The 12522-nt window shown below is 39.9% G+C and overlaps 1 protein-coding gene across 1 annotated transcript; it reads right to left on the bottom strand.

Annotated features, from left to right (window-relative positions):
* Positions 1-775: 775 nt before the first annotated feature.
* LOC138085879 (hepatitis A virus cellular receptor 1-like) lies at positions 776-10696 on the bottom strand. Its single transcript, XM_068980484.1, has 4 exons — positions 10465-10696; positions 6117-6174; positions 3847-4179; positions 776-1062 (listed from the first exon to the last, which is right to left on the bottom strand). The coding sequence occupies exons 2-4, from the start codon at positions 6160-6162 to the stop codon at positions 1043-1045; spliced, it is 399 nt and encodes a 132-aa protein (XP_068836585.1). The 5' UTR covers positions 6163-6174; positions 10465-10696; the 3' UTR covers positions 776-1042.
* Positions 10697-12522: the final 1826 nt, after the last annotated feature.

The following is a 12522-nucleotide window of genomic DNA, read 5'->3' as shown; positions in this document are numbered from 1 at the left end:
AGTATTAAACAGACATTGGTCAAGGGGCTTTATACATGTCTTATGGATTCTGTGCAACAGAGCTACAAGAAAGGTACATTATTATCCTCATTATACACTCTAAGAAATATTTACTTAAAGGTCATTAACTTCAAGCTCACCTCTACTTCTTTCTGTCAAGTTCTCCTAAAATTCAATTTAATAGTTTTTTTGTGTGCAAGAATGAAACAGGAGGAGGAAAAGAAGAAGGAAGGGAACAGAAAAACTGGAATCCAACTTCAGCCCAAATATTCATTAGCTGTGTGAGATGCTTAATTTTATGAGTCAACTCGAATGAGGATGCCCAGATAGATGGTAAAATATTATTTCCATACATATCTGTGAGGGTATCTCTGGAAGAGATTAAAATTTGAATCCATAGAGTGAAGAAGACCTCCCTCACCAATTCAAGCGAGCATCATCCAACCCATGATCCCAACCAGTGCAGGTGAGTGTTATCCTATCCACCCAATAGAACAAAAAAGCAGAGTCAGGGCACATTTTACTCTCTTTGCTTGAACTGAGACATCCATTTTTTCCCTTCTATTAGATATCTGGCTCCTGGCTCTCAGGTTTTTGGACTCAAATTATGATGTATTGCCCTCCCCACCCCTAATTTTCAGAAGTTTAGATTTGGAATAAGTTATATCATTGGGTGTTCTGGTTCTCCTGCTTGAAAGGCAGATTATGGGACTTCTCAGCTTCCAATTCCTAAGAAAGGCAATGCCAAAGAATGTTCAAATAACTGTACAATTACACTCATTTCACATGATAACAAGATTTTACTGAAATCCTTCAAGCTAGGCTTTAGTGGTACATTAATAGAGAACTTCCAGATGTACAGGCTGGATTCAGAAATGGCAGAGGAACCAGAGATCAAATTGTCAACATATGCTAGATCATAGAAAAAGCAAGAGAATTAAAAAAACATGTACTTCTACTTCATCGACCATGTGAAAGCCTTTAACTGTGGATCACAACAAACTGTGGAATATTCTTGAAGAGATGGGAATAGCAGACTACATTACTTGTCTCCTGAGAAACCTGTGTGCAGGACAAGAAGCAACAGTTAGAACTGGACATGAAATGACGGACTGGTTCAAAATTCAGTTAAGTTCAGTTCAGTCACTCAGTCGTGTCTGACTCTTTGCAACCCCATGGACTGCAGCATACCAGGCCTCCCTGTCCATCACCAACTCCAAGAGTTTACTCAAACTCATGTTCATTGAGTCAGTGATGCCATCCAACCATCTCATCCTCTGTCATCCCCTTCTCCTGTCCCCAATCCCTCCCAGCATCAGAGTCTTTTCCAATGAGTCAGCTCTTCGCATGAGCTGGCCAAAGTATTGGAGTTTCAGCTTCAACATCAGTCCTTCCAAAGAACGTTCAGGACTGATTTCCTTTAAGATGGACTGGTTGGATCTCCTGGCACTCCAAGGGACTCTTAAGAGTCTTCTCCAACACGGCAGTTCAAAAGCATCAATTCTTTGGTGCTCAGTTTTCTTTATAGTCCAACTATCACATCCATACATGACTACTGGAAAAACCATAGCCTTGACTAGATGGACCTTTGTTGGCAAAGTAACGTCTCTGCTTTTTAACATGCTGTCTAAGTTGGTCATAACTTTTCTTCCAAGGAGTAAGTGTATTTTAATTTCAGGGCTGCAATCACCATCTGCAGTGATTTTAGAGCCCAAGAAAACAGTCTGTCACTGTTTCCATTTTTTCTCCATCTAGTTGCCATGATCTAGTTTTCTGAATGTTGAGCTTTAAGCCAACTTTTTCACTCTCCTCTTTCATTTTCATCAAGATACTCTTTAGTTCTTCACTTTCTGCCTTAAGGGTGGTGTCATCTGCATATTTGAGGTTATTGATATTTCTCCCAGCGATCTTGATTCCAGCTTTGCTTCATCCAGCCCAGTGTTTCTCATGATACCTCTGCATGTAAGTTAAATAAGCAGGGTGACAATATACAGCCTTGTTGTACTCTTTTTCCTATTTGGAACCAGTCGGTTGTTCCATGCTCAGTTCAAACTCTTGCTTCCTGACCTGCATACAGATTTCTTAAGAGGCAGGTCTGGTGGTCTGATATTTCCATCTCTTGAAAAATTTCCACAGTTTATTGTGATCCACACAGTCAAAGGCTTTGGCATAGTCAATAAAGTAGAAATAGATGTTTTTCGGGAACTCTCTTGCTTTTAGGATAATCCAGCAAATGTTGACAATTTGATCTCTAGTTCCTCTGCCCTTTCTAAAACCACCTTGAACATCTGGAGGTTCATGGTTCATGTATTGTTTAAGCCTGGCTTGGAGAATTTTGAACATTACTTTACTAGCATGTGAGATGAGTGCAGTTGTGTGGTAGTTTGAGCATTCTTTGGTATTGCCTTTCTTAGAGATTGGAATGAAAACTGACCTGTTCAAAATTGGGAAAGGAGTAGGTCAAGGCTGTATATTGTCATCCTGCTTCATCAACTTACATGCAAAGTACATCATACGAGATGCTGGGCTGGATGACTCACAAGCTGGAATCAAGATTGCCTGGAGAAATATCAGCAACCACAGATATGCAGATGATACCAGTTTAATGGCAGAAAGTGAAGAGGAACTAAAGAGCCTCTTGATGAAAGTGAAAAAGGAGAGTGAGAAAGCTGGCTTAAAACTCAACATTCAGAAAACTAAGATTACTATGCAGTGAATAGATGGGGGAAAAGTGGAAATGGTGTCAGATTTCATATTTTGGGGCTCCAAATTCAATGTGAATGGTGACTTCAACCATGAAATTAAGACACTTGCTCCTTGGAAGAAAAGCTATGACCAACCTAGATAGCATATTAAAAAGAAGAGACCCCAATTGGCCAACAAAGATCCATATAGTTAAAGCTATGCTTTTTCCCCTAGTCTTGTATAGATGATAGAGGTGGACCATAAAGAAATCTGAGTGCTGAAAAATTGATACTTTTGAACTGTGGTGTTGGAGAAGACTCCTGATAGTCCCTTGGAGTGCCAGGAGATCCAACCAGTCCATCCTAAAGGAAATCAACCCTAAATATTCATTGGAAGGACTAATGCTGGTCTGAAACTCCAATACTTTGGCCACCTGATGCGAAAAACTAACTCATTTGAAAAGACTCTGATGCTGGGAAAGATTGAGGGCAGGAGGAGAAGGAGACGACAGAGGATGAGATGGTTTGATGGCATCACCGACTCAATGGATGTGAGTTTGAGTAAACTCCTGGAGTTGGTGATGGACAGGGAGGCCTAGCGTGCTGCAGTCCATGGGGTGGCAAAGAGTCAGACACGACTGAGCAACTGAACTGAACTGAACAATGTATACACAACAAGACTGTGTTGACTGTTGTCAAAGTATCTATTTTATATATGTGAAATTCTCTGTAAGTCTTAAAATGTTAAGAAAGAACATTTAAAAATTCTTTTAAGATATGATCTTGAGAAAAGGGTAGTTTTCAAACGGAATAAATTTAGGTCTATAGAAATGTTCAGTATACCTCAGTGTGGAACAGTGAATTTCATTAAGTGACTAGAACTCCTGAAGCACTGCTTTAGGAGATTCTGACTGGAAAGGTCCTCTAGCCTATGATCCTGAATCAAAATTAGTCTTAATATTTCACTCCATTGTAGAATAATACAAGTATTATTGTATTGTAGAATAATACAAGTTATTCTACTGCAGAGTTATTAGAAAACAAAACTTATAAGAACCTCCTATTTCCCTATTAAAGGAAGAGGAAGTTAATACCAAACAGAAAACTCTTATCTCTGGGAACCTACAGGAATTGATCAAAGGAAGTAGGAACACAAACTCACCTGTCCTTATACTCAACTCTTGCATGATTTTTATATCATTGAACCACCCTCTTTTCTCAATACGGCAGCAATACAAGCCACTGTCAGATGGGTCAGCATCCTCTATGGTCAAGGACAAATCCCTTTCACCAATATATCCTTTCAGTTGATAACGTCTGTCCTTCTGAAAAATAACGTTGTATCCATCAGTCTGGATAATGTCTTTTCCACAGCTCAGCCAAGAACATTTTCCTCGGCCCCAGCATGCGGATGTGATTTCTCCAGTATATGAGCAGGGTAGCCTGACAGACTGACCGGCCACTGCAGTCACTTGACTGTAAGAGGTTACACCATCTGTAAATAAAGAGAAACCAAAGCATGAGAACATGAGGTCTCAATATTTTAATTTTAATAATTTTAATTTTTTTATATAGCTTATTTGGTTTGAAATTATGTGACTGTATCTTGAGTTTTTAGAATTTAGTATGAGCAAATTTCCATGTTAACATGTTCTTCAGCAGCATCACTATTTATTAGATATGATTGAAGATAAAAGATCATATAAACATTTTTCTCGATTGATGAAAATGACCCAATAGGACAGATTTTCTACGGAAAATATCAGGACAAAGATCAGATATATGTTCAGCCTTTTTGGTAAATATGATCAAACTTTCTCCAAAAGATTTGATTGAGACAAATGGCATCTAGTAATGCATGAATATGTGGATATTCATCCTGCATTTGACAGGTAACTGTTTATTAAACATGTAAAACATACTGGTGGCTCTTCCTTTCTCCTAGATTCAATCACTGTCTTAACTGAAATCTGGTTTTAAAACTCTATTGCATTCAAAGTTTTGATTTTCAATTTTTATTTGAATTTTCCAATGGCCATTGAACATAGTCACTTCATAATACCCTCTCTTATTTAAATTTTAAAAAAAGGTCTAATATTTTATTAAACATCATTGGCTGGAAAGCAGAAGTCTTGTAAACTCTTTAGAAGTCAGTTCTTAGGAAAATGGGTTTATAATACTTTTAGGAGAAATTAGTTTTATGGGCTTTAGCGTCATTCCAAAAAATTTAAGCAGGGATCCTTTCTTGAGCTCTGGGCAATGAATCACAGTCCACTTATCCAGGTGAAACCAAAAAATTGGAGAATATTCAGTAAAATACTAAGTTTGCCTCTTAGAAACAAACAGGCAGGAAGACTCACGTGTGGCAGTGGCTTAAACACTGCTCATTGGCAAAAAGTTCCTAAAAGAAATATGAGACTTAACAGCTAATCACAGTCAGGACTTCCCTGGTGGCTCAGACAGTAAAAAGCGTCTGCCTGCAATGCGGGAGACCTGGGTTCGATCCCTGGGTCAGAAAGATCTCCTGGAGAAGGAGATGGCAACCCACTCCAGTACTCTTGCCTGGAAAATCCCAGGGACGCATGGAGGAGCCTGGTAGACTACAGTCCATGGGGCCACAAAGAGTCCAACAGGACTGAGCAACTTCACTTTCACTTTTCATAGTTAGGACTGGGCTGTGAGTCTGGGAAATGCTTTGGGAATAAGACACTCATTGTTACATAGTATAAGAGCATTTTCTTCACTGGAATTCTGATAATATTCAATTTTGCTTAATATCATTTTGTATCACAAAGCTAATACATATTAATTTTAAAAATTTGTTATAGAAGTATAATTTAAAATTGTACTTTTACTCATATTCTACCTGTAAAGATTGTTTTTAAATTTTAGGGTATATCTATCACTCATTTTCTCTCCTCTCTCATAGAATGTTTTGAATGAAAATATATTATCTATTAAAAAAAAATTTCCTATACAGCACAGATGGGGAATCTTAGTTTCCCAATGAGGGATGGAACCCACACCCACTACATTGGAAGTATGGAGTCTTAAGCCACTGGAAAAGAGGGAAGGTAACTCTCCTTCCCATCCATCCCCATTTCTTCTTCTGGTTCCTTTCCATGCCGTGATAACAATGGTTGCTGTTTGCTACATACACATGAGAAGTTCATGCATACACATGAACAACACAGATGGCAGCATATGTGTATGCACTGTATCATGCCTTGTTCATCTTGCTATAGATTTTATAATTCTTGGTGTTTAAGCAATTTCTTTGGCTTAAGGTTTAAGCTTTGTTCTTCGCTCACTAGTTGACCCTGTTATTTTTAAACAATGTCCTAGAAATCTACCTTGCTTGACCATACCTACATACTCACTATATTCCCCCATCCTCAGGGCTTCCAAAGCACAGCCCACCTGTTCACTTACCTGTCAGAAGAAGTAGGAGGCCCAGGATGGCTACCCAAGGGTGCATGATGCTCTTGGCCTGAAAGAAAGTGAAGGTTGACTGGTTTGTACGCTTCCAGGCAGATGGTATCAGATTGGACACCACTAGGTGGCTTTTCAGGGGTTCCAAATAGCTCAGGTTCCTTATGCCTCAGCACAGAAAAAATTGAGCCAGAGCCTGAGGAGTGATGGATGAGACGTGATCCATTAAAACAGGATGCTTGTAAGACTTACAGGGAGACAGGTGAGCACTGTGCTGCCTCAAGTGCTTAGTGGGTTACATTTGTATAATCAAAGGAAGAAGGAGAGGGGGGAGAAGACCACCTTCTTTCTCACTGTTAGTCTTCTTGGCTGGGAGGATGTTTGATCCTGCATGGTGCATCCGGCCCTGTCATGGCACTACGGGAAAATTAGTCCAGGTCTCAGGACAATGAAGGTTGTTCAGTTTGAAATGTCACATATCCAACTCTGGCAAATGTTTTAATCTTACAAATATCAGTTTCTTCTCCTTTATAATGAATGTAATAATAGAATCATCCCAAACATCTGGACAAGGGCCCACAATAAGATAATGCTCTGAAAGCATCAAACCCAGCCCTTTCCTATAATCAGCACTCAGTAACTATTGTTTAGTATCAATGACTCCAAGAATAAAATCGATAGTCTGGAATGCTCCCCTATAAGACGATACATATGAAAGCTTTGGAAGTCCCTATTCAGCACTTACACTGTATCATCACAGTAATAATTATTTGATCAGAGGGAAGTGCCAGTCATCAGACACTGCTGAGACCGGCTCGACAAGCAGGGTTTCCGAAAGCACAATACAGAGAGAGAATGAGAAAGAAGACACAAAAATTCAGAGAAAAGCGAGGATCAGGGGACCAACACCGCTCCAAGGTGAAGGTGCAGAAACTGAATCCAAGCCAGCTTTATTATACTTTCAGCCGCGAATGAAAGAATATGCAGGGAGTTAAACAATAACTCATGTGGCCATCGGGGCCAAAGAACAAAATGGCCATTAACCATTGAGTAATTAGGAAAGAGTAATCAATAACAAATCAGTAACTAAGACAAACATTCTTATCTATAGATTTTCCACCAGATCCGTAAAACATGTGTTTCTGAGACACCAGTTGAGAAACAGGCTGAGGTCAGTTTTCTGACCCCAGGATCGTATCTTGTTTTCAAGATTATGAACTGTTCCCTCTGGACTTGTTCCAAGAGTCTCATGCCTTATAGCATCCAGTTTATCAATGATTATAAATTTCTTTTGTGGCCCTAGTGGGGGCCTGCGTTTCTTTTATTCTTCCTGTCTCCTACATCTCCCCCTTTTTGATTTTGCACATGATGAGAAATGGTGAGAAATGTTAGTTGCTGTTGTTGGCTTCGTTGTCTCTTGATCGTTCTTCTCCAGACTATACAGAAACATAAACATATAATTAATAGCACTCCCATAACCAGAGCAATTCCATATCCAAATGTCTTGATCTGTTTTAAGGGATTAAAAGAAAAAAGATTATTAGCAACAGTATCAAGAAAATCTGATCCAGAAATTACATCAAGATGTTTATTAAAAGCTTTTAATATATCGTGTTGTAGATATTGAATATCTACAGAAATATTATCTTGGTTCAATAGGTGTTGTTTAACTTTAACCCATTTGAATTGAGTCTTATTATATTTGAAAGTTGTTACACAAAAGGAAGTATAGTTCCAATCACATCTTAGTCTCACCTGTTTTTGTAAATTGACTAGTTGATCTCCTAATAAAATAACAGATGTTTGAAGGTCGGCCACTTGGGAGGCCAACTTTCCATCGATTTTTTGTTGAGTGGTCCAAAGGAAATCGGCATCTTTATGCCATTCTTATACAAGGTGAACTGTTTGTACAGATTTATGAAGAGCCATTCCGGCTATGGCTCCCGTAGTGGTAATAGCTATGATGCCTAAGATGGCAGCAATTAGAAATCCCAGAAAACGTTTAACACATTTAAGATTTTTCAATTTTTCTTCAATAACATATAATGTAGGGCTTTCTTACCAAGGTCATTGTAAATCAACTGGAACCCATATGCCAATTCTGGTTTTAAGAATGCAAATACCCTGCCAACTTTCATTAAAAGGAATGGTATTATTTATACATGCATAAAATGAACAGTTAGGACATGTTACTAATCCCAAACTGGGATCATATTTTGCTGGTCTGATCATAAAAACAAAAGGAATTCTTACACAAGTCTGAATAGTGTAAAATTAAAGGTAGCTTTTCGGTCATTTAAAATATATTCAGTATATTGTTCCCTCCAAGCAATTAGTTCTTCAGTGCCATGGGTATTTTCCATTTCATCATGAATAGGATGATGATCTGCAGGAGGCACGGGGGAGCTAATCCTGCCCCATGCCATGTGAGAGATTGACTGCCATAAGTACTGATTGTCTTATCTCTATATACCCATGGAGAAGACACTTTAGATTCTACAAGTTTAGGGGTTCCTCGGGGTCCCCAGTCAATAATGGAGCATTCTGCAACATTTAATAATAAGTGATTTTCTGATCCTTTACATAATTTCCATCTTAACCAATTTTCAATACCACTGCTAATTTCAGTAACACAATCAGAAAGGTCAGGTGGATTCATCATGCTGGAAGTTTCTTCTTTTTCTAAAAAAAGTAAGAGCAGTTAACAGAAGGAGGGAAGTCTTATCATCATGTGATTCTTTGACAACTGACAGCCACTTTTGATATCCTGTTTTAAGACACATACTTCCAAAACCAACACAAACAGGAGTGGCTTCAGAGCCAATAAAGTAATTTATCAACTGACCATCTTCTTCCTTTGCAGTCTTTTTTTAATGTGTCCCAATTTTTCATGTTGGTGACATCTCATATCTGTCTTTTTATTAGCTTTAGATAATACTTGAGCCAGAGGTTGCATTTTATATGGTTCTGACCCAATGTCTTGGCAAACTTTAAGATATTCTTCTAGAGGAGCACCCTGTGCTTTGAGAGGCTGAATCACCTTTTTACATTCTGAGTTAGCATTCTTATATGCAAGAACTTGCATTAGCAAATCTCTCAAACCAGGTTGTGCAACTGTTTTATTTAAATTTTGACATAACCTGGCAATAAAATCTACATAAGGTTCCCCATTTGATAGTTTAATTTGAGTAAATGAAATCGAGGCTTGTCCAGCTGGATGTATTCTCTCCCAGGCTTTTAAACATATCATTCTCACTTGAGTGAGTAACTGATCATCAAATTGTAACTGAGCTTGAATGCCAAAATGTGCCCCACTACCCACTAATTGATCAAGTGTTATATCAACTGGCGGGTTGGCTGTTGCATTTCTGCAAGCTTGTGATTTGCTTCGTCTTGCCACCAGGTCCTAAATTGTAAAAATTCTGAGGCGGATTGGCAAGTTCTGGCTATCATTTCCCAATCATAAGGAATTAACTGTTCAGCTTGTGAAAGTCCCTGAATTAGTCCCATAGTATAAGGAGAATTAGTTCCACATTAGGTGCGTGCCTGTTTTATCTCCTTTGTAGTTTTAAATGGTATGGCACTATAATCATTCATAATGCATTCCTCCTTGTGGGAATTGAGGATCTGATGAGATTTGGGTTACAGCCACAGGGAGAATTAAAGCGTCTTCATCCCCCTGCAATTGTGCCATACGAACTCCCTTTTGTAAAGGCGTCCTTTTATTAGGCACAGTTATCCGTGGTTTAAAAGCAAATCCATCATCCCAAGGGGTTTCAGGATTGAAAGGAGGGGGCTCGACAAAAGGTGCATTTGGTCGAGCAAGAAAGATCTGTTCTTGACTTCTATCATTCTTTTGGCTCTTATTTTTCATTTCTATTGATTGTTTCTCTTCCTCATCACCTCTGTTATCATATAAATTCATTTCCTCCATTGTTCTTGTATTTATTCTACAGAATCCCCTGAATCTGAGGTTTCAGATTGCAGCAGTCCTACAGCTGTGCTAATAAGATTCCCTACTGACCATACAGACAGAATCTTCTCGTCGCGTTGGTAGGCACTGCGCAGGCAACGCATAACTTCGTCCCATTCCTCATGCCTCAAAGTCCCTTTATCTGGAGCTGCTGCTGCTGCTAAGTTGCTTCAGTCGTGTCCGACTCTGTGCGACCCCATAGATGGCAGTAGCAATATTTTTCAATGGCAGAAAACAATTCTTTAAAAGAGGAGTGAGATATCTCGACCCCCGAACTTTTAAACGAAGTTTTTAACACTTGCATATAATCACAATGCTTAGAAGGATTTTGCCCCATCATTACCCTGATCGACATATCCGCAGGGGGGTACTTACCAAGTACTTTGCTCTTCTGCCTAGCTGGCCAAATTTCCCTGCGTTCTACGCCGCTAGGAGCTAGCTTCGCAGGCTGGATTGACTTTCGGGTCCCCGTTTCGGCGCCACTTGTCTAGACAGGCTTGACAAGCCTGGTTTCTGAAAGCGCGATACGGCGAGAGAAGACACGAATTCAGAGAAAAGCGAGGATCAGGGGACCAACACCGCTCCAAAGTGAAGGTGCAGAAACTGAATCCAAGCCAGCTTTATTATACTTTCAGCCGTGAATGAAAGAATATGCGGGGAGTTAAACAATAACTCATGTGGCCTTTGGGGCCAAAGAATAAAATGACCATTAACCATTGAGTAATTAGGAAACAGTAATCAATAACAAATCAGTAACTAAGACTAACATTCTTATCTATAAATTTTCTACCAGATCCGTAAAACATGTGATTCTGAGACACCAGTTGAGAAACAGGCTGAGGTCAGTTTTCTGACCCCAGGATTGTATCTTGTTTTCAAGATTATGAACTGTTCCCTCTGGACTTATTCCAAGAGTCTCATGCCTTATAGCATCCAGTTTATCAATGATTATAAATTTCTTTTGTGGCCCTAGTGGGGGCCTGCTTTTCTTTTATTCTTCCTGTCTCCTACAGGACACCAATCCCCACCGAGGCATCTGTAGGTCCACCCAGCCCCACATTTCCAACTTCCTGTCAGACATTATCCAGGGGCACTTCAAACTCAAGATCACCCAAATAATTTTCCTTCTTCCTTCTGGGGTTCCTTTACCAGTGAACCCATCACATCACCTACAATCCCAAGTGCAGAGAATCAGTCATCCTTCCTTCTTGCTCCAGTCACCAGCTCCTCTCAGTTCCAGGTCCTCAATGGCCCTGACTCTGTCCCTTCTCTGCTGTTACTGCTGCCATCATCCTAGCTGACACACTCCTCTCCTGTCCGAATGACAGCAGGAGCCTCCTGGGGAGCCTCTCTGCCCCGGGTTTACTCCTCTCCAATACAGCTTCCACAGTCTTGCCAGCACAATATTTCCAAAACCAGAGCTCAAAGTGCCATTCCCTTCTCCAAACACATGAACAGTTTCCTAGGACCCTGGGGTCAAATCTAAATTCCTCAGTCCATCAATCGAAGCCTTTAAGAACCTAGGCTACTCCTAGCTTCCTGTCTCCATTAAATTAAACTAGACTCAAACAATCACAGAGATTCCATGCTCCTATAAGTCATCCTATCCCTGCTCAGACTGTTACCCTGCCTGTTCACTCTGCTCAATGTAATGTTCTCATCCATGAAGAGCCAATTGAAGGATCTTTGCGAGAAATCATCCTGACCCTCCTTTCCCAGTTAGACTCCTTCTCTCCTTCCTTTGGGTCCCCAGGGCACTTCTTCACATGTCTACCCCCAAACAAAGCCCACTGAGTGGTTATTTGCTCCACCCAAGCCTGTGTATCCCACACTTTTATGGACAGAGGTCAAGATTTCCTCATTTTGATATGTTGTGGTTCCTGCATAGAGAAGCAACCAGGTAAGCCATGCTTAATGAAGCATAGATTCAAAAGGCCTTTACCAAGTATCATGCTACATATTTCTATGTATCCAAATGAAGTCCCAAATAAAAGACATACAATCTCATCTCCAACCACTTTTCCCTCTAAGAATCCCTTGATTTGCTGGAAAGGCCAGCTTGCTCAGACCGTGGAGCTTTGGCTGGTTTTGTAAAACAGAGAGATACAGTAAGAGAACAAATGCTTCTAACAGTTCCTCATGCCCACTTTTCCACCATCCCACCCTGAGACCAAGAAAAACCTATTGTAAGAACCTCAAGGAAAGAGAAATGTGACTATTATCAGAGCAGTGTTCACTTTATTTCCGTGTTCACTTTATTTGCAGTTTTCCTGGGTTGACAGCCAAGTCCTCATGCACGTTTGGGTGCATTAAAAACTGCTTGGACTTCATATCGTTGATGAGCATTATGATCCAATTCAGGGCTGAGAAGAAGTGAATCCTGATACTTGAGGAGCAAATAGGAAAACCTGCCCTCAGGGAGCTCTCCTGAGA

This window comes from Capricornis sumatraensis, chromosome 9 (assembly GCF_032405125.1).
Source record: "Capricornis sumatraensis isolate serow.1 chromosome 9, serow.2, whole genome shotgun sequence".
Taxonomy (NCBI): Eukaryota; Metazoa; Chordata; class Mammalia; order Artiodactyla; family Bovidae; genus Capricornis; species Capricornis sumatraensis.
The sequence above is the reverse complement of the archived record's forward strand: the minus strand, read 5'-3'. Positions and strand labels throughout refer to the sequence as shown.